This window comes from Pongo pygmaeus, chromosome 10, assembly GCF_028885625.2.
Source record: "Pongo pygmaeus isolate AG05252 chromosome 10, NHGRI_mPonPyg2-v2.0_pri, whole genome shotgun sequence".
NCBI classification, from domain to species: domain Eukaryota; kingdom Metazoa; phylum Chordata; class Mammalia; order Primates; family Hominidae; genus Pongo; species Pongo pygmaeus.
The window spans coordinates 37,774,005-37,797,290 of NC_072383.2; the positions used below are offsets into that span (position 1 = coordinate 37,774,005).

General features: G+C 33.1%; 1 protein-coding gene across 3 annotated transcripts in view; it reads left to right on the top strand.

The window, feature by feature from the left end:
* The window catches only part of LRRK2 (leucine rich repeat kinase 2), a 146,075-nt gene that overhangs the window by 79,930 nt on the left and 42,859 nt on the right, over nucleotides 1-23,286 (top strand). For all 3 annotated transcript variants that reach the window (XM_054443751.2, XM_063672628.1, XM_063672629.1), the window contains exons 26-38: nucleotides 1,063-1,156; nucleotides 2,221-2,407; nucleotides 4,057-4,238; nucleotides 6,758-6,987; nucleotides 7,396-7,523; nucleotides 8,738-8,956; nucleotides 12,256-12,457; nucleotides 13,500-13,588; nucleotides 18,270-18,457; nucleotides 19,325-19,479; nucleotides 20,326-20,472; nucleotides 20,609-20,800; nucleotides 21,450-21,596. In XM_054443751.2, coding sequence (XP_054299726.1) covers nucleotides 1,063-1,156; nucleotides 2,221-2,407; nucleotides 4,057-4,238; nucleotides 6,758-6,987; nucleotides 7,396-7,523; nucleotides 8,738-8,956; nucleotides 12,256-12,457; nucleotides 13,500-13,588; nucleotides 18,270-18,457; nucleotides 19,325-19,479; nucleotides 20,326-20,472; nucleotides 20,609-20,800; nucleotides 21,450-21,596 — 2,160 coding nt within the window. The remainder of the gene's footprint in view (nucleotides 1-1,062; nucleotides 1,157-2,220; nucleotides 2,408-4,056; nucleotides 4,239-6,757; nucleotides 6,988-7,395; nucleotides 7,524-8,737; nucleotides 8,957-12,255; nucleotides 12,458-13,499; nucleotides 13,589-18,269; nucleotides 18,458-19,324; nucleotides 19,480-20,325; nucleotides 20,473-20,608; nucleotides 20,801-21,449; nucleotides 21,597-23,286) is intronic.

Consider the following 23,286-nt stretch of genomic DNA (forward strand, 5'->3'; position numbering starts at 1 on the left):
GAAACTGTAGATTTATAGATCTCTCAAGTGTCTTAGCGTTCATCTGATCTAGCTGCACTCTTTTACAGATAAGAAAAGAGGCTGTGTGATTTTCTATTTCCCAAATTGTGTTTCACAGAATTTTATTTCTTGGAGGTACCTCATACTGCATTTCCTTCTTAAAAATTCATAAAGTAGGCCAGGCGCGGTGGCTCACGCCTGTAATCCCAGCACTTTGGGAGGCTGAGGCGGGCAGATCAGGTCAGGAGATCGAGACCATCCTGGCTAACATGGTGAAACCCCATCTCTACTAAAAATACAGAAAATTAGCTGGACATGATGGCACGTGCCTGTAATCCCCGCTATTCAGGAGGCTGGGGCAGGAGAATCTCTTGAACCTGGGAGGTGGAGATTGCATTGAGCTGAGATCACACTACTGCACTCCAGCCTGGGCAACAGAGCGAGACTCTGTCTCAAATAACAATAATAATAATAAAATAATAAAAAATAAAAAATCATAAAATATACCAGAGTATTGAGAACTCAGATATTTTACTTTATTTTACCGAATGTTTCCCAATCTCTTAAGATTATATGATCAAAGAATACTTTTATTAAATAACACCCATTATTATTCCATAGGACACTCTTTATGAGCTAGTACCATAAAGAATTTTTGTCCTTATAATATACTGTATTTTAGTAAAGTGTTCATAGTTGTTTTGCTATAGTTATTTAAGAGTAATTCGAGTTAATCTATATTGTATATTATAACATCACACATAATTTGAAATGAATATTCTAAGAATTTTTACTTTGTACAAACTTGGGTAGACAAATTTATATTTAAATAGCTGTTTAGCTTCCAGGTTAAAAGGTTCTGGTAAGTATAGCATATTGTTTTATCGTTTAGTGGAAGTATTAAGGCTATTACCTTATTTTTTAAAGGGGATTTTTAAAAATTGTCAGTGTGAGAATGGAAATCAAATTAAGTGACACACCATTGGTAGCTGTTATTATTTTTGAATTTAATGGAAATCTGGTTAAAATGATTAAAATGTTTATCGCATTTTTTTCTTTTAGCTGCTATGCCTTTCTTGCCTCCTTCCATGACAATCCTAAAATTATCTCAGAACAAATTTTCATGTATTCCAGAAGCAATTTTAAATCTTCCACAGTAAGTTTATTGTTATTTTAATTTTAAAAGCACATCAGCTGGAACAGAACCTTTAGAAACATGATTTCGATTTAGTCATATAGAGGTAATTGATTTCTAAACCTACTCAGCTTAATGTTTTTATGTATGAATGATTTTCACAAGATAAAAGATCCAACTCGTTACTTAAAATGGAAACTTTTATATTTATTTAGTGGATCATTGTGTAAAAACAACTTAGGATTGTTTAATTAATTGCTGTATTAGTATAATGAAATGAGATTATACTGGCTATCACTTGAACTTTTAAAATTTTAATTGTTTGTGGAACTTGATATGTTGCCAAAATACCCTTAACTTTGACATTGTGCTTAAGTTATGTTTGAGTGAAATTTTGGGTGAAGATTAGGCAAGTTTATGTAGTTCCAGGTTTTTGAGATATTTTGGTTAATTTCATGAAACCAGAAGCTTCCTGTTAACTTTTAATTCAGGCATTAATTCGATCTTGAGTGTGTTGTAATCTTAAATTCTATTCTAATTATATCATACATGATAAACCAAATTCATAAAAATATATGTGTAAATTTATCTTTTCCTTTGTTTTCTTGCTGTCAGCTATTCCTTCAAACACTATAGCTTTTTAGAATTGAGGCTAAAATGCTGCTTGCATGATGCTGCAATGAGCTCTTCTGTGAGCTTATATTTAGGCAAATAATAATTAGAATTTAGCCATAGAGAGTGTTACACAAACCTATAATAGCTAACTTACATCTAGTTTTAGAATGCGTCGAACTGTTCTAACTACTCTACAGTGGTTCATCTCTTTAATCTTCCTAATAATCCCCTACGATAGCCACTGTTATTATCTCCACTTCATAAGAGATGAAGTAACTTGCCCAGAATCATGATTCTTAAACGCTGGTGGTTCAACTTCAGGCTCTCAAATCACATGCATACTCATATGTCAATAATGCTAGTTTTGACATTACACCTTATTCTCACCCTGGGGAAAATTATTTGTGATGTTATTTTATGTATTTTGGAAATACTCATTTGGTTTATGTCTTTCCACTGTATTGTTTAAGCTTGCGGTCTTTAGATATGAGCAGCAATGATATTCAGTATCTACCAGGTCCTGCACACTGGAAATCTTTGAACTTAAGGGAACTCTTATTTAACCATAATCAGATCAGCATCTTGGACTTGAGTGAAAAAGCATATTTATGGTCTAGAGTAGAGAAACTGCATCTTTCTCACAATAAACTGAAAGAGGTAAGATGATTATTGCCACTTAAAAAATATACTTTATGATTTGCATCATCACAAATTATCATTTTAAGTGATATTTAGCTTCTAAATACCAATTTCATGAAACTAGAAGCTTCCTGTTAACTATAAATTCCTGTCAACTATAAATCCAGATTTCCATTAAATTCAAAAATAAGAACAGCTACTAATGGTGTGTCACTTAATTTAATTTCCATTCTCACACTGACAATTTTGAAAAATCTACTTTTAAAAATAAGGTAGTAGCCTTAATACTTCCACTAAACAATAAAACAATATGCTATACTTATCAGAACCTTTTAATCTGAAAGCTAAACAGCTAGATATAAATTTGTCTACCCAACATTTGTACAAACTAAAAATTATTAGAATATTCATTTCAAATTATGTGTCATGTTATCATATAACATATTATAGATTAACTCAAATTACTCTTAACTGTTACTTAACTATGACAAAACAACTTAGAACGCTTTACTAATACACAAGATAGTATAAGGATAAAAATTCTTTATCATACTAGCTCATAAAGAGTGTTCTATGGAATAGTAGTGGATGTCATTTAATAACTATAAATTCAAAATAAGCATTGTAAATATCAATACTATTCAATTTTTTTTTGTTTTTTAAACAAGTTGTAAGCCTACCCTATGGTAAATGGATATGGTAACACAGCATAATTTCCTCAAAAAATTACTTTTGTGCTATATTTTTAAAGGATTATATGAATATATACATAATTATAGATGAATGTGATGCTGTGTGTCATTGTATCACCAAATCTCTGTGCAATCTGTTAACAGACTCTTAGATACTCCATTTTTCTCAAGTTGTTGCTGGCCTGTATACTGTATTACTTGTTTTTCAGCTTTCTTTGGTACATTCTTAAATTTCTGCATTCCGCCACCATGCTATCACCCTAATGGATCAACCTTTTTTGTTTTTCTCCATTCTCTCTGTTATAAATCTGAAATTGATAATTTGTTTGTCTCAGAAAATATTATTTTTCAAGTTCTAGTGTATTGCCTACAAAAACCAAAAGAATTAAGTGTCTGACACTGTGAGGTTCAGCAAAACTGTGCATATATTTTGCTACCTGATTTTTTGCCAGCAAATGAGTGTTTTCTGTTATAAGTATAGTATATATTGCTTAAAAATTTGGAACAGAAAAGAAATTACCCCAATTAGGATGCCACCTAAAGTATAAGCATGTAGATGTACTTTGAGAACACTAAATTGCATGCAGGTTCGTAGTGACTAGGTCTTCTTGCCTTTACTGAAGGAGCAGAATGAAGTCACAGATAATGGATAACCAAATCCATTTTGTAGTAAGAACTTCCTTACTTTCAATGTCTTGAAGAGATGAAGTGTGTTACCAAAGGAGATTGGGTTTTTTAATATTACAGATGAGTGACATAGATTGTTTGGGAGTAAGTTTTTATATGTAAGTTTTTATGTTTTTAAACACATACTGACAACTTATGACAAACCTTTGGAAAGTTTTAAAACTCTGTTGAAAGGTTGTGCAAGCTGCTGATGGAATCTGTGAGCCTTTCTTATTTCTTATCACGTTTTTTGGCAGAGCACATTTCTTCCTTCCCACCAACAGGTTTTGCCCTTTTTTTTCCATTAAGATTCCTCCTGAGATTGGCTGTCTTGAAAATCTGACATCTCTGGATGTCAGTTACAACTTGGAACTAAGATCCTTTCCCAGTGAAATGGGGAAATTAAGCAAAATATGGGATCTTCCTTTGGATGAACTGCGTCTTAACTTTGATTTTAAACATATAGGATGTAAAGCCAAAGACATCATAAGGTTAGATAATTTTTTTCTATTTGGTTTTACTAAATTTATTTCAGATTTTCTACTTTCTGTGACTTTGATGAACATATATTGTTACGATTTAGGGAAAAATGAATAGTAATATTTGGCATTAATATGCTGTGTGTCATTTGCCTTTCATTTAATGAATGTGTTTCTGTGCTGCCGCTGTAGAGATTTTTCATTCTTCTTAGCCAGGCTAATGTTGAGAGCAGCTTCTCCTCCTTCTGTTTCTTTTCAGTGGAGTAGACTCTAAAAGAAAATAAGTATTGCTATTTGGTCTCTTGTTACCAATTACACAATCTAAGGAAATACAGCACAGTATAATAACTTCTCACACTGTATTTTATATAGCAACTAGTTAACATAGCCTCTTACATCTTAAAGCATTATAGCTACTGACATGTGAAATTACTAACTTCTATTTTGCCCATTAGGATGAGTAATCTACTCACCTTGATCAGTTTTGAAAGCACCAAAACTTCTCAAGTATCACTGTTTCTGGTCTTTACACTTTAAGCACTTTAAATATCTTTGGTAATGGATTTTATCCTCCTTTTTGTTCCCTTTCAGCACATCGGTCTTATTACTTTCTCATAAAATCCTTTGCTCCCTTTTCCACAGTTACTGTATTAACGTTGCAGACCTCAGCTCTGTCATCACCTCTCAACTTGACTGTAATGTCCACCAAGGCAGAGACCATGGCTGTGTTCACTCACTATTCAAATCTTGGCACCCAACACAGTGCCTGGCATACAACTAATAGTTGTTTAATTACCAGTGATTTATACTTACTCATTCTCTTCTGCCTAAAATGTCTTAAATTTATATTTAACTTCATCTGTTTTTATGAGGAAGGATTTTGTTTTCTGAACTCCTGAGCTTGATTTCATTTTAAAGGAAAGAGTTTGTTAACTTTTATGCTAATTGTGGCTACCCTTCATCCTACCCAATTATTTTTCTCTCTTGAAACTGGAAAAGATGGTCATATAAAAATTGGTTCAATTCTTACTAAACAGTTAGTAGAACTAACTTTCAGTGTATTATACAGTATTATCTAACTAAATATTTTTAATATTTAATATTTAATATTTAATGTAATATAAAACTAAATATTTTTAAACATGTTAAACATTTTCAGAAAAGACAGAAAGACCTAGAGCAGATTAGAAATTGTAGGCATCATTTGCTTTTTGAAGAAAGACATTTTTTCAAATAGTGGTGAATTCTTAAGAAATAAATCAAGAAAAGTAATGTTGCTTTTTGGTCATATCATCAGGAATGTTGGTCAGATTTTTATTAGTTACAGGAATGAATTGGTCACTACTCTGATGTAAAATTCACTTATGATTTAGTCTTTTTCTCTAATTTGAAACTGTGGCAACATTTTAACATATTTCAAAATATATCTTTCTCTATCCATTATATTTTTGATAACACTTTGACTCTACTATTAGTTTAAAGGTGGTTTTTTAGCTACCTAAACACTTCTGTTTAGTTCAGTTTTTACATTAAGATCATTAGGAATGAAAGCATGAAAGCATGTTAACATCTGCTGATAGTATAATAGTTTATATTTATTTATGATGTTATGTGATCTCACTATCCATATATACTATTATATGCATATGTGATATACATGAATATATAGCTATACATCATATATACCATATATGAATATATACACACACATATATAATGTAACTAATATGACCCTATTATCAAGCTTTATTATAACAGTATACATATATCTTTACCTTGTTTCTATGTCATATGGACTTTGTCACATTTTGAACTTTATAATTTATAGGGTTTTTCTTTTCTTTTTTTTCTTTCTTTTTTTTTTGAGACCGAGTTTCACTCTTGTCGCCCAGGCTAGAGTGCAGTGGCCTGATCTCGGCTCACTGCAACCTCTGCCTCTTGGCTTCAAGCGATTCTCCTGCCTCAACCTCCCAAGTAGCCAGAATTACAGGCGCCTGCCACCGTTCCTGGCTAATTTTTTGTATTTTTAATAGAGACGGGGTTTCAGTATGTTGGCCAGGCTGGTCTCAAACTCCTGACCTCATGATCCGCCCACCTCAGCCTCCCAAAATGCAGGGATTACAGGCGTGAGCCACCGCACCTGGTGTATAATTTATAGGGTTTTTCATACTATTTAAAGACATTAGAATATGTGTACATGTATGTATATGTGTGTATATACAGAGGTATATATATAGAATATCATATTCTAATTAGTATTGCAAACATATTTTGGCCTTTTGATTATTTCTGGGGATAGTGTAACATGTTTTCTTTGATGATTTTACCAAACATTATCAACTACTCTAAAATCTCTAGCAAAATATATGCATTAACAGTACTCTGAAAGACATGTACATTATTAGTTATAAGAGATATGCACTCTTTTGGATACTATATTTTCGAATAGTGTGACATGTAAAAGAACTCACCTAAATCTCAAGTATACTTTTAAGCAGTTTATTATTTTATTTTTATCTTTCAAATACTAGGTTTCTTCAACAGCGGTTAAAAAAGGCTGTGCCTTATAACCGAATGAAACTTATGATTGTGGGAAATACTGGGAGTGGTAAAACCACCTTATTGCAGCAATTAATGAAAACCAAGAAATCAGATCTTGGAATGCAAGGTGCCACAGTTGGCATAGATGTGAAAGACTGGCCTATCCAAATAAGAGGCAAAAGAAAGAGAGATCTCGTCCTAAATGTGTGGGATTTTGCAGGTATTTCTTTCTATAGAATTTTAAAATTCACTTTTACCATTTGTTTGGAACAGGGATTCAAAAACTGAGCTTTCTGTTCTAATATCCAGAAACCTGGTAGACTGTATGGAATTATTCCAAAGCCCTTCATTTCTCCTAATTTTACCCTTGCCTCCCGAATGGAGAAGAACATGGAGGGATATGTTAGGAACAATTTGGCGCTAGGTACTTTGATCGGTTGCTGACAAATATGCTAAAAGTGGTCAATCCTAGTAAAAACCCAGAATAGTTCTCTAAACATGGTCTGTTATTTTTCTCTTATTAGTATGCTAAATAATAAATAGTATTATTCTCCCAGTTTTTTTTTTAAAAAGGATTCTTGCCTGTTGTTTGAAAGATTAAAAAAATTTGTCTCTAATGTTTATTTAGGTCGTGAGGAATTCTACAGTACTCATCCCCATTTTATGACGCAGCGAGCATTGTACCTTGCTGTCTATGACCTCAGCAAGGGACAGGCTGAGGTTGATGCCATGAAGCCTTGGCTCTTCAATATAAAGGTGATTTGTTCTGATCATTTGAAAATAGAAAATAATTCGTGTGTGTGTGCGCATGTGTGTGTGTGTGTGTGTGTGAGTTAATTTATTTTTGGCAAACAATTGCTTCAGTCTCTTTAAATACTTTCTTAAAAGAAGCACTAAAATTTTGAGTTGGGAAACTTTCAGAGTAATGAAGTCATAACATGAAAATGGTATGTTCCATGTTGGTGAATGTTATTGGTAACCCGAAACTCTTTTATGCTGTAAAACTTGAAAATATATATGTTCAACTGTTTTTTAATCATATTATTTCTTAAATGAAATCTGATTTTTTCTAATTTAAAATAAGCTATATTAAAGAAGCTTTTCTTTATATAGCTTCTTTATATAGCTCTCTCTATATATCTCATCAACTTTGTACTCAGGGGCCATTTAGTGTGAAATTCTTCAGATTGTATCCTTTAAGTTGTCCCAGATTATTATGCTGTTACATCTGGAATCTCCCTTTTGTTGCTTTTCTATCTTTTCCTTTGTTGTCTTGTTGTCAGCTATTCCTTCAAACACTATGGCTTTTTAGAATGGAGACTAAAATGCTGCTTGCATGATGCTGCAATGAGCTCTTCTGTGCATAAAGTCCTTAAAAAGGCTTGTGTCAGGACATTTAACAATGTAATTTGGCTGCATACATGCTTGTTTTGTAATTTGGGTATTTTTTAATGTTTCTTTTACAGCTAGCCAACGTGAGCAAATAGTACAGTGGCAGTCATATTTGCTTGAGTGGCTTTTATTCTTTCATTGTAGACTCCAAATTGATTGACTTTAAAACGAATTTAGAAGATTAAATTCACAGATAAGGAAGAGAAAATATAAACTATATAATGTTAATTTGATATAATTTGTGGGTTTATGAAGTGCTTATTTTATTTAGGAGTGAATAACTCATCTTAAGGCATGAAGATGAAAAAGGAAAACTATACCACTACCGTTATATAGGCCACCTAAAAGGGTGAAGAATTGGATTAAGAAAGGCCAAAAAAGACTTTTTAAAATGTCGTAAGGTTACATTTTTTTCTTAGGTTTAAGGAAAAAAGGACAGTTGTTCTTTTTCTTCTTCTGAAGTCTGCTAGTTTCTCTTTTCCATTCAGGTGAATGTCACGGAAAGCAAATATCAACAGGAATGTGAGCAGGCCCAATTTGAAAGCAAACACAAGAGGGTTTTGTGTCTTTCCCTCCAGGCTCGCGCTTCTTCTTCCCCTGTGATTCTTGTTGGCACACATTTGGATGTTTCTGATGAGAAGCAACGCAAAGCCTGCATAAGTAAAATCACCAAGGAACTCCTGAATAAGCGAGGGTTCCCTGCCATACGAGATTACCACTTTGTGAACGCCACCGAGGAATCTGATGCTTTGGCAAAACTTCGGAAAACCATCATAAACGAGAGCCTTAATTTCAAGGTAACATGGTAGGCTGGTAGAGAAATGTAATTTATTAATTCTCATGTTATGCAACTGCCTAGAAATGTCAGAAATTTTGAGAAGTGAGCAACTCACTTAAAATTGTGGGTTTTCTTTCCCCGTTGCTGTTAGCATTATTAAAGTCCTTTCCATTTTAAAATTATTTATACCAGACTTCATTTCTAATTCATAGAAATTGGAATAAAAAATAATTAGAGGACCCTGAGAGAAACTAAGAGACCGTTTCTGGGATACTGAGAAAATGTTTCTGAGAGAGAATCTGAGAAAATGTTTTTGATGCCTTTTCTCATTCAACTTCTTATAGTGGTGATTCAATCACAAGGGTAAAGGTGAATACTGAGGTCTTGGGATCATCTTTCTTCTATTATTCTTTAACTGTTATTTTTCCATTTCCTCCTTTCTTTTGGAATTCCTGTTTTATGGACATCTTGATCTTTTGTGCCACTCCTTCATGAATTTTGTCACTGTGATTCCCATTCCAATTTTTTTTCCCTCCGTATTGTGAGGCAGCTGTTTTATTTAGTCATGAAGACCACTAACTTGGTTTTCAGCAGTGTCTCACTAATTACTTAGTTCATACAAAATGGGCTTTTTATTTTAGGAATTATGTTTTAAATGTTTAAAGTTATCTTCTCATAAGCCAAGTCTTTATAAAACGTAAATAAATCAGTTATCAGAGAGAACACTTCTTTTTAAATACTTGCAGAAAAAAGAAATCTTCACTGGGTACTACAGGGAGTGTGGTGTAAACTGTACTGAAAAATACCCTTGATAGTTCCATATGACAAACATGTGTCCGTCCTGGCTTAGCTCATTAGCACTAATGATCAAGATACTGGCTGATAAATAGAGTCCTATTTGGCCTGGGCAGTCCCAGCATAATTATTAATAGTGTCCCACTATATTCTCAAAAGCATTCCAATTTGGATGATAAATTATATGGTCACCTTGGTTATAACTCCACGCTGGCCAGTTAGCTTAGTTCTGTTCCATTTATATAGATTATGTGTGCTTCACTCCCAAACCTAATGAGCCATTTGTAAAAGTGATGGCTTTTGTGGTGCCCAGGGAGAGAATTTGTATGTTTGTATCCTTCAACACACATTTATTACAGTTATTAAAAGGTTTTATTGATGATAGATGGTAATGTCATGTAAAAATGACATATTATTTGTAGACTTTCCTATTCTCTTGTTTGACATGTAATTAGAAAGTAACATGACTTAAAGAAAAACAAATACACAAAATTTATTCATCCAATTAATCTCTTAATCCAGGTGTTTTTTTTTTCTGAGACTATACCCATACTTCAATAACTTTGTTGTTACTGAGAGTATTTTGAGTTTCCCTTTTTGTCATTGTTGTCAGAAAATGTATCATATCTTTAAAAAGACTTGTTGGAGGATGAGTTTGTTTTGAAAAGGCCTGAATTTAGTTGACGCAAAGTCACAGATAAGATGATTCATTAAGCTGTATTAATACTGCTTTTGTCTAATAGATATCATTACCAATAAGTCAGACTAGTCTTTCTTTTGGCACTTATAAATCACCTTTGAAGACAACTTTTTACAAGGAAGTAAAACAAATGCTTTGAGAAATACCAGTATTATTGAAAGAAAAGTATATATTGCTAATGGATGCAGCATTCTGGCATAATGGTTTGAAAACTCATTTGATTGCTTTGTAGAAGAGTGACTCTTTCAGATGACCCAGGGCCTGTGAGCCTGCCAGAACTTGAAAATTCTTTTTTCCCTGAGGTGCTTCAACCTGAATTCAAAGAGCAGCTTTTAATCTATTAGAGATCATTTTTTGTCCTCTCATTTATTTTTCATATTTTCCTTTGATCTTAGCTCTTCTCTAATCTTTTTCTGTCTCAACCTTATTAACATGTGTCTGTGCAGACGCTTTAAGTTTTATTTTTTGGCTCAGCCTGTCAGCGAACTGATAATCATGCTGAAAGGAGAAGCAGGACAAAACAGAGTTCAATGCTGACAATACTCCTTTTAATCTTGTCCAGCCCATTAGCAGAGCAGGCATCTCTGTAGGCCTTGAGACGTAGTCCCGTAAAACTCATCCCGTTTCTACTTGATTTGCTTTCTTTGAGAACTCTTGTTTACTTTTATATGGAGGTTTCCCTCCTTGGATTAAAACATAAACCTCAATCTGAAGTTCCATTTTATCTTAATTTATGAACGACTAAGAGAGGGAACATGAAAAGTGGAGGTTAGTGAAATTATCTCTAATTCTCTGGGTTAAGAGATACATGAAAACAGTCTCTTGAGTAACCATTTGCAGGTAAATATGGAAGTAATGGTTATGGTTGTCTCCTTAAGTTTTTAGTCACAAAAGACCAAGTTAATTTTTTTCTGTGTGTGCTGAATTTCTATTTGTAGTAAGTGTAAGAATTTAAGCAGAAATTCTGATTCGTATTTTCAGGTAAAAAGAATATGTGATTTCCATAGGTCCAGAAATAGGGAGAGTTTGCCATCTGGTGGTTCTTAACGGCATTCTGGATATTATTAAGAGTTGCATTTCTATTTAAAATTATATTTTAAAAAACGTTTGGAAGATACTTTTATTGTAGAAACTATCCTCTTAGGGCCATTCTTTAAAAAATCTTATTTTATGTATTTCTTATTTTGTAGACAGTGATTAGATTCTAAGAGCAACAGAACAATGATCATCCTCTCCTATCAGAATCACTGGTGTTTAGATGATTTCTCATTTTCCCAAGTTCAAGGTTCCATGAAAAACATAGCTTGAGTGGGATTTTATGTCTCTGGGTTTCACTGTTGATATATATGTCCTCCCAATATAACATTTTACAAATAACAGGCACAAAATTTAATATTTTACCTTGAATATTTAAAATATAATAATATCCAAAAGCTCTTGTAATTTGTACTGATATCTTATGCTAGTGTGTCGTCTGTTTCACATTAAGTTTAATGTTTTAGGATATAAAAAATCTTTTTTATGGTTACTGATTTATCTCGTTTTTTGCCATGGAATTTCTGGATAGTGAGATAAATATTTCCATACTACTTTATTTGATATTTCCGAATTTGCCTCTGGATCAACAATTTTCCTATTTTAATTTCATTGTACTTATTCCTTACAACCTAAATAGCTTTTTATTATATTTTGATTTTATTTAAAAATGTACTTCTGAATAATGTATCTGTTTCTGTAAAAACTGTTAGCACTGACTTTGCCAACCATTTGACAGATTCACAAATAAAATAGATTTTTACGGCTTGTCATTTGTAATTTCATAGATCCGAGATCAGCTTGTTGTTGGACAGCTGATTCCAGACTGCTATGTAGAACTTGAGAAAATCATTTTATCGGAGCGTAAAAACGTGCCAGTTGAATTTCCTGTAATTGACCAGAAACGATTATTACAACTAGTGAGAGAAAATCAGCTGCAGTTAGATGAAAATGAACTTCCTCACGCAGTTCACTTTCTAAATGAATCAGGTTTGTGTTTTTCATTCCTTATTTTCAAAGCTCAGCTGTAGTAACTTACAAAAGTGTTTCTGAATCTTGTATAGAATTTACATTCAAAGTTGAGAGAATATCCATATGGTTCTTTAATAGGCCACTGATTTTTTTCTTTTTGGAAGATCATCATGTGTGTTCATGACAAATCATGTATCATGTCATAAGAAAACAAATTTAGAAATCACCTAGGAGTAAAGTAGTGGAAAGAGTCCCTGAGTGGGAGTTAAAATATTTGGATTCTACAACTTGCCTTTACTATTCAGGAGCTGTGGAACCCGGAGCACAGCCATATCCTTTCATAATGTCAAATGAGTTTAGTGCATGTGAAAGTTATTTTTATATTGCAAAGGGGAATTATTGTTAGAATGGTCTAACTGGGACGCTTGGAGAATCAATGGCTCCCTGAGATGATGCAGCTTCTGAGTGGAAGATCTAGCTCTCTTGCATCAAATATTGATCTCAAAGAGGAAAATTCTCAAACCATCTTCAGTGCTAATTGTGTACTTGATCATATTACCTTGCTAGAAATGTGTGAGTTGTTTGATAGTACTAGAGTAAGTGACTGGGAAGCTGCTTTTGATCCCTAGATTCTGTTGTATAAAAAAAAATAGCTTCCCGTGGTTTATGACCTGTTCCTTTTCCCTATCGTTCTTAAGGTATGCTGAGATATGCTGTGTTTCTTATCTGTATTTGAAAATAAAACATGTCTTTGTAGTGTGTATTCAGCAAGCGAAACAGAAAATTATGAATTTCTATTTATGTGTGAAATATGCTCTGTAATGCATGTCAGTGTCTCAAATATGCTTAAATATGATCATTTTATGTAGTTTAAAAATACTCCATTATAACATTGGAACTTTAGACCATAGGATGCACAGCTTCTAGTCCCAGCTCTGCCACTAGCTATGCTGAAATTTCTTCACCTGTAAAATGAGGAAGTTGGACTAGATTTTTTCTAAAGCCCCTTGATATTTGTTCTAGATTCCATGTTTCACTGTTTGATGACTTTTTACTACAGGAGTCCTTCTTCATTTTCAAGACCCAGCACTGCAGTTAAGTGACTTGTACTTTGTGGAACCCAAGTGGCTTTGTAAAATCATGGCACAGGTTGGTGTCTTTTATTTTTGTGGCATGGGAGTTATGGTCAAAGCATAGAACAGATGGCGCCCAGAGCATTGAGCATTTTAGAGTTTGGGTTTAGTTAAGGCAGAAACTTTTGTGAATTTAGAAAACGGTAGAACATTTCACATAGAAGACTACTTGAAGAGCTTCATGGAAGAAGGAAAGATGTCTTGACTTCACTTCCATGACTTGCTTTTCAAGCCACATACAGATGTTTGTATCACTCTGCCCCATGCTGCTTTACTAGATCCTGATGATGTCATTGGTTTGGTTACTGAATTAGTCAATTGAATGAAGGCTTTGCGGAAATCCTTGGGGTAAACACATATAAGAAAATTAGGTTGCTGAGCCTGTGAAACCTCTATCTAGATAACATGGAGGGGAATTTTGACTTAAGTGAAGTGATCTAGCTTTAAATGCTTACGATTTTGAAAACTTTGGATGGCCTTGGTTATGGCTATTTTTTTCTTATATTTCACATGGAAAATGATTTTTTCTCCAAATGATAATCCATTACCAATGAGTTTAATTAGTTATAATAATCCATCTCTGTAGCTTTGACGTAAAAGACCATTTGAGCAAAACATACTACCTCAGGGCTTTTCAATCCCAGCATGATGACATTTTGGGCCAGATAATTCTTTGTTGCACATTGTAGGATGTTAGCAGCATTTTTGGCCTTTGTATTCGAGATGTAAGTAGTATCCTCTAGCTGTGACAAGCAAAAATGTATCCAGACATTGCTAAATATTGCTTGGAGAATGTGAAAAATTACCCTAGTTGAGAAACATTAAGCTACTGATTTGTTGATGAGTAAAATTTATAGTTTTGCATGTGGCTGCCAGAGTCCCTAAAATTATTATATATTTTTATGTTAGAAATATCTCTTCCAATTAAACCATAAAGGTAATTAAATTCACTCAGGCAATCTTGAATAATTGTTCCTAAATTCCATCTAAGGAAAAAAAGGAAGCTATTGTGAAGAGAGAACTCAGTTCAGGCTAAATCCTGTACCATGGAACTCAAGAGCATATTGAAACATTGCAATCAGCAATTATTTGCAGTGTGTCAGTTATTACTATTTTGGTAGGTATTTTTAAATTAGATTTTCAGCCTTCTGCACATATGTCATGGATAATGTGATTTTACTCAATTATTAAATGATAATGGAGACAGTAGTGTGACCCCGAGCACTTACTTGAGCATCAGCTTGACCTACGTTTCAGTCTCTTTTAATTACTTATGAGCTCTGTGAAATTTCTTAATGCATTAAACCTTTGTTTACTTACTTTTTAAATAAGGAAAATAACAATTATCTTCTATATTGCCTCCCTGGTTCAGTGTAAGTGAGGGGTAAATGTTAGCTAATTTTATATTGGATCTATTTGGCAATTTAAAGAATGTTAATTAGGAAATTTAAAAAAATTCAGAACTATAAAGAGGTACTTATGTAGTTTTGGAAAGTGTGTCATGTGTGGGGACAAATAAAAAAGATGTGTAGGTAGCTGCATCCTGTACAGCAAAGGAAGTTTTAAATATATCCAGCAATTTTGTTGTCCTAGCTGGCGCATGATAGTTATCAGGAGGTAACTCAACTCCACATAGTCAAGGAAAAGCCAAAGTTGCTCCCTAAAGTGGTGTGTTTCCATGTCACTATGGAACACTTGAAGTTGCACACATGTGAACATTAGGATGGGCATATCTTGTACAGTAGAATAAGGAAGAGGTTTGCATCAGAATTCCCCTTTTAAAAAAATGCAGATTTTCACTATGATTGCAATAAAATTCCTGAAGATTCTGTGGAGTAATTAAGTTGAAACTCCATGAAAGTTCTTCTCATTAGCATAGTTATAAATATGATAATTTAAGTAAAAATTAAGTTAATTTGAGCCACTCAAAGTTACTTTGAAAGACAGATTTAAAATGTCAATAAAATGATAATTTAAATTTCTTATTAACCTAAAAAAGAAGTACCATCATTTTTATTTATGCCAATAAATTGACATATAATGTCATTTTCTCACTAAGGTTTAAAGGAAATGAAAGCTCTAAATAATCAAGTGAAACCAAGATCAACTTGTCTGATAGCTATTAGCAAAAATAAATAGGAGTATTCACCTTCATGAATCAAGGCAAGGGCAGGAATAATTTCATGGTGCAGAAGCTCTAATGAGCCCACCCACTCTATGTGCCCTGAGCTGTTAGGTCACTAAACTTATTAAAAAAAGGTACCATTAAGGTAGGGAGAAGTTTACAAGACTCATTTAACTGTATGATAAAAGAGATATGAAAGAGACCTATTGAATTAATCAGGTGGAACATTAAAAAGCTTACATGGCAATTTAACTTTGATAAAAATACATGGGAGAAATACAAAGGAATTTGGAAAATTCTCTTTCCTTGAATAAGGCATCAGTTAGCTATTCAGGTTATTAGGTTGAAGGAATGTTAGGGGCTTTTTAAAGGTGATAAAGTCAAGATAATGTTGCAGATTTTATTCTTATGTAACAAACCCCCTCGAAACTTGGAGGCTTAAAATGTGAACAACTTATCATTTCTCGTTCTTCTGTGGCTTGACTGGGCTCAGCTGCGTGGTTCTGCTCCACATGGTATTGGCAAGGGTCATTCACTTGGCTTCATTCATTAAACTGAGCTGGAAAGTGCAAGAAAGGTACATGCATGTTTTTGGAGTATTGGTGCTTCTCCATGTGGCCTATCATACGGCTAAGTTGGGCTTCTTCGTGGCATGGTGATCACAGAATAATTGGACATCTTTCGTGGTGGCTGGTTACCAAGAGAAATGAAGCAGAATTTTTCTGTCCTCTTAAAGGCTAGGCCGAGGACTGGCAAAAATATTAATTCTGCTACATTCTAGTAACCAGAGCAACCACAAACCTAGCTCAGATTAAAGGGGAAGGAAAATAGACTCCATATGAATAGCACCTATGTATAGGGATAGAAATGATGTGTCCATCTTTGGAAACTTCCACTACAAATAGTGGTAGCACGATATAGATCCACTAGGAAAATCAAGCACAAACTCTTTAAAAAATAAGTGTATCTTAGTAAAATAAATTAGAATAACTAGATAATAATGGCTAACATACATGAGGTTAATATGTGCTTTTCAAAGACTAGCTCATGTAATTCTCACAGCAACCTTTCCAAATGGTACTTTATTAGCCCCTATGATACAGATGAAGAAATTGATTGACAGAGAGGTTGAATAATTTATCCAATGGTACACATTCAGGAAGAGGTAGAGTTAGAATTTCAAACCAAGTAGTTTGACTCCAGGGCCTATGAGTTTATACATTCACAGGGATGATATTCAAATGAGAGAAGAGAAGTAATCAATAAACATATAATATGTTGAGTGGTACAGAGTGCTACAAAGAAAATATGAAGTGCAGTTGGAGATGAATTGTCAAAAAAGGTCTTAGCACTTAAAAAACACTAAAGCAGCAAACAATTCTCTTTACCACCTGAACTGTAAGAGCAATCTGGAATTGCTATAAAGTACACAACATGGGAGACGTCTTAAACAACAGTTTTTATTATTTACAGGCCCATTGCACACTGTCGTTAAATACCAATTGTTCAATCAGTCATGCATTCATTGATTCAATAAATACTGTACATACAAAATAGAAATACAGAAATGGGTAAGACAAGTCCTTGGGCCTAAGGACTTTATAACCTGGTATTTCACTCAACTACATGATAGCATAAATAATGTTTGCTTCTGTTTAAGTATTCCTTAAACATTATAGATCTACCAAAGAAAATTAAATACAAACCTCTTTTTAAAGTGAATTTGACAAAGCAAAATAAATTGGAATATATAGATAAATATGCTAAAATTTGTCATATGTACTTTGCATACTTTACATGTGTTATTTCATTCTCAGGGCAATCTAAGACAGTCACTTTTACTATCTCATTTTACAGAGAAGAAAGCTATGCATTAAATAAATCAAATACCTTTCCCAAGGTCACAAAGCTAGTAGTAGAGCCTGGATTTGGATCTGGGTTCTGACTGATTTTTAACTGCCATGACAATGATCAAAGCTCAAAGTATGATCTCTGTGTTAGAAACATCGGGGTTGCTCATTAAAAAAGCCGATTCTCAGGCCTCAACCCAGACCTACTGACCCAGACACTGCAAGTAGAATCCATCAAAATGTAGTAGTTACTTTGAGAATCATGAAACTCTGCTACATAGTCTGTCTTCCTATTCATGGAAATCCTCTCCTAGTATATAAATGTGAAGTAATATTTCTATTTCAAACCTGTATTGATAACTGTCTGGAAGATAATTTTCCTGGGAATATATTATTGATGAGACTGCAAAACAGATGTGTGAGGTATTGGATTGATCTTTTCATTGTAGCTAGGGAAATACTGATGTTCATTGTTTCAGAGAAGTTCAATGATTTCCGATCCGAATTAACTCCCTTAATTTAACAATTTTTTTTTTTGAGAGTGAATGCCCCTCTGGGCTTCTAGGCCATATGGTTGCTAGAGAAATTAGGTACTGTGTTGCACTTGAAAACATTAAAATCTTTCTGACTACTTTCACTGAGCAAAGAGACATAAAATGCTTTACATTTGCAACATTTCAGAAAATAAATTCTAGTGATTATTTATGACTCAAATCTTTCAGATTTTGACAGTGAAAGTGGAAGGTTGTCCAAAACACCCTAAGGGAATTATTTCGCGTAGAGATGTGGAAAAATTTCTTTCAAAGAAAAGGAAATTTCCAAAGAACTACATGTCACAGTATTTTAAGCTCCTAGAAAAATTCCAGATTGCTTTGCCAATAGGAGAAGAATATTTGCTGGTTCCAAGCAGGTAAACAAAACCTTAAAATTAATTGCTACATGGAAATTCACTATCTATTCTTTTAATTGTCAAACTAACTGTAGTCTATAATAGATGTATTAAATAAATAAATATATTTTGCTTCTAGTGTAAACCTCCTACTGACATATATCATTTATTTTGGAATAAAACATTGCATCTGACTCTTTAATGATACAGTAAATCACTTACTTTATGTATGTAGTTACTAGTTGGCTTATCACTGTTAAAATTATTTAAGAAAGGTAAATAGTGGAGATTAATGTGTGTGTATGTGTGTGTGTGTCCCTGTTTGTGTATGTGTGTGTTCTTAAACAACACTGAGAGAGTTTATTAAGCAAGTTCTGAGAAGATAGTGAGTTTTCAACAGAATTTTAAAAGCATTTATGGCATCACAATGGAGGCCTATGTTTTAGCCTATTCTATGGAAATTTTTCCTACTGCTCTAAGCAACTGGGAAATGTTATAAAGTAATATGATCTTGAAATGTGCAAATTACATTGATTGATGGATGCAGCCAATTGTAAAAATAAATATACACTTTTTTTCTAGGACATGTATTTTTCAGGATTTGTATAAGATTACATTTGTCTATGCATAAATAATTGTAATAATTTATGTATTAGTGCACAGGGATTACTGAAAATATTTCATGCATCTACATCTGAGCATGCATTTGAATTGATTAATGACCACTGAATTTTTGGTGTAGGAAAAATATGTAGTGAAACAATGTTACAAAAAGACTACAATTGTTTGGAATGATTACCTTCATTGACTTTAAGCAGTAAAATCATTTGCTCAACATGGTTGGGTGTTTTGTGAGGCTGTATAACCATAGTGTCCTTTTGCCTTTAGTTTGTCTGACCACAGGCCTGTGATAGAGCTTCCCCATTGTGAGAACTCTGAAATTATCATCCGACTATATGAAATGCCTTATTTTCCAATGGGATTTTGGTCAAGATTAATCAATCGGTTACTTGAGATTTCACCTTACATGCTTTCAGGGAGAGGTAAGCATCTAATGAAGACTTATTAAATTTTTAGAGACTATTAATTTAGACTTATTAATTTTTAGAGAAATTAGGGAGATGGCATACGAAAAGTAATATGCCATTTTCTCAGAGTTTACTTGTTTGGAAGGCAGCTGAAGAATTAGGAAATAAGCTCATAAAACCTTGGAGTAGGCAATCTAAAGACACACAAGCACATATAACCTCATCTAATTTGTCAGGAAGAAAATTCCTTAGGTGATCACTCAGATCTTGGCCGTGATTACATTGTAGGGACTGTAATTATCTCTTTTCTGTTGCACAGCCACTAAGACATTTACAAAAAAAGAGCAAATCCGGTGTTTATAATGCTAACTCTTTCTTCTAAAATAAATAGAGACATTTTGGTACTCCAAAGGGAAAATATCATTTTGGGGATTAAAATTAGCTTTACACAGGTGTTACAGGTTTCCAAAATAAACCTTACCTTGATTGGAATTAATCAACATATAGGTAGTTACATTGCATTAAAAAGTTCAGAAAGTTTTGCGTTTAGCGTGATCAAAAACTTCTTTTTAAAAATCATGAGGATTTATTTATGATTCTCTTTCTTCATCTGTTGAGCATATTAAACTACTTAACAGCATCAACCTGAAATGGATGTTAATGTACAGGGGATTTAACTCATTTTATTGTAAAGTTATGGATAAAATATTGAATAGATATGGATGAGGACTCATATCATTGACAACCCAATACTTTCTTTTGAAATGAATAGATCTGTATTACAATCACTTGTGGTGTGTGCAGTAGATTTTTTCCCTTTAATTTAGGAAGCAGTTAATAATTAATGGCTCCATTTTTTAGAACGAGCACTTCGCCCTAACAGAATGTATTGGCGACAAGGCATTTACTTAAATTGGTCTCCTGAAGCTTATTGTCTGGTAGGATCTGAAGTCTTAGACAATCATCCAGAGAGTTTCTTAAAAATTACAGTTCCTTCTTGTAGAAAAGGTAAGGAAATCAATTTGAATGTTTCAATTGTAACGCTAAAGAAATCTAAACTTAAAAAAAAAAAGAAGTTTACCTTAAAGCTTTGCAACAGTATGAGGTTTAGACAAGGTGTTGAGCTCTGTTTTGAATCATGTAGGCTGTATTCTTTTGGGCCAAGTCGTGGACCACATTGATTCTCTCATGGAAGAATGGTTTCCTGGGTTGCTGGAGATTGATATTTGTGGTGAAGGAGAAACTCTGTTGAAGAAATGGGCATTATATAGTTTTAATGATGGCGAAGAACATCAAAAAATCTTACTTGATGACTTGATGAAGAAAGCAGAGGAAGGTATGTTTTGATACAACTTACAAATGCTTTTAAGTGAGCCTTCAATACTTATGAAATGACTTTTAATAAATGTAAATATTCTTATCCATAAGGGATGAGTTGAAAAATAGTATATTCAATTATAGGGACAGTTCAGAAAACTGAATTATATTTATTACCAATAAAATCTTGTATTCTAGATTCAGAAAATGTTGATTTGAGGGTTTGAATGCTGGCTCATTGAGCAACATAACCTCATCTGTGAAACAGGAATACCAACCACATCTATCTCATAGAACTGTTATAAGGATTCAAATAGACAATACACGGACCTAATTTACCAACATGTCTGCCGTATAATAACAGCTGCAGCTTCATGAATGTGGCAAAAGCAGAGAGTAGATAACTTTCTAGTCAGATGTCTGGTAGTCTGCAGCAGTTCAGAATTCTACAAGTGAACATAGGAATACATTTTTAAAATTCCAAGTAGATAGATACTAAGTGAATCTTTAAAATGTTCTCAAATTTCCTAGAGAAATATAGGATTGGTTAGAAAGGGAGGGATTAGAAATTATAGAAAATATTCCATTATTTTTTCACATCAAAACCACAAATTTAAGTATCTCCTTAAATGTTGTTTTTATTTAAAAAATGTTTTATTATTTCTCAGGAGATCTCTTAGTAAATCCAGATCAACCAAGGCTCACCATTCCAATATCTCAGATTGCCCCTGACTTGATTTTGGCTGACCTGCCTAGAAATATTATGTTGAATAATGATGAGTTGGAATTTGAACAAGCTCCAGAGTTTCTCCTAGGTAATTCTTTTTGTTAATTTGAGAATAAAAATTAGGATGTAATTTTCTCCTTATAATTTAGAAAATAGATCTCATAATTATATTGTCATAGATTTTACTCTCTTCATATGTTTGTTATAATTTTTTTTATTTGGAATGATATATTTTAAAGGAACATAATGTTACAGATCTGGAATTTGTTTTGCACATAATCATGTAGACTAGGATCAAGATGAGGATGAGATTATCATGGAAGCAGAAATATTTATGAAATATATCTTTGTATTTGACTTAATTGCCAGGGATATGGGAGGCAAATAAGACGGTTTTCAGGTGAGTTAAGTGAAGCAGCCATATTTTATATTTAAAACGACAGAATAGGTAAAGGAAGCACACCTCAGTGTAGTCATAGCAGGGGTTTTATGACTCAGTGTGACAATGCTGAATTCTCATAGAAATATTCATAAAAAGCCTTGAAATTAAAGTCAAAAGTGTTTCATGGTGACATACTCAAATTCTTTTTTTTTTTTTTTTTGGTATGCTGAACAATTTACATTTGTTGGTTCCATGAATTCAATCAGTGATTTTCAGTAGAATATGATGGAAATCATTGAATTCATGTAGCATGTTTAGGTGCTCATTGAGAAAAGGTGAAGTCATGGTAATCATGTTCCAATATTCTCATTTGTATCTTGACTTCCTGGACGTGTCCTATAATTGTACGTGGATTTTTGGGCCTAAAAGATGTTTTTAAAACATGCTCATACACTTCAGAAGATGAAAAATGTATGCATTATAACTACTTTGGGAAAGAAACAGTCAACATATGATATGTTACTGTATGTCATTCTGTAGATTACATGTGTGGTTTCTCATGTCTCTCAGAATAAAAGCTAATGTCTTCACAAGAACTGTGATGCCATGATCTATCTGGCTCCTCGGTTATCATTTTTTTTAAAATATATATTTTGTATAAATTTTTTTAATTGACAAGTAAAAATTGTATATATTTATGGTGTACAACATGATGTTTTGATATTATATATGTTGTGGAATGGAGAAGTTTAGCTATTTAACATATACATTATCTCAAATACTTTTGTGGTGAGAACTATTAAAATCTACTCTCATAGCAATTTACAAGTATACAGTATGTTATTATTAACTGTAGGTTGACATACTCAAGTTTTCAACATTCCTGAGAGTCATTGGGACAACTACGAAATGCATTAGATTGATTTAATGTAAAGCATTTGAAGACAATTTTGACCTTACTTTGTTTAGTTTTTGTTGTTGTTGTGTGTATACATTTAATTTTAATCAAATTACCCCAGAAATAATGCCTAAAATCTGTCAGTCATGACATAATAGTATTAGCAAAAAGTTGTCCAAAATTTGAGACATGATATTTAAAGCTAAACTTCTTTATAACCCTCTTATTGGCATTGATTGGGAAGTTTAGGACGAATTTAAATGCTTTGGAACTCAGGAAGTTAATGTATTAGTAATAGTGGGTTAACATAAAATGCTGAATCGTCCTTGCTGAATCCTACATCTTAACCCCAAACTTCAAGGTATACAGGAAAGTACCAGACATAGTGCATCCTTCCTCTGAAGAAATCCCAAACTGTCAGACACAGATCCCTAAAATGTTTATTTTTCCTGCATTAAAATGTGTTTCAGATGAATGGACACGTTTTGAGTAGTGTAT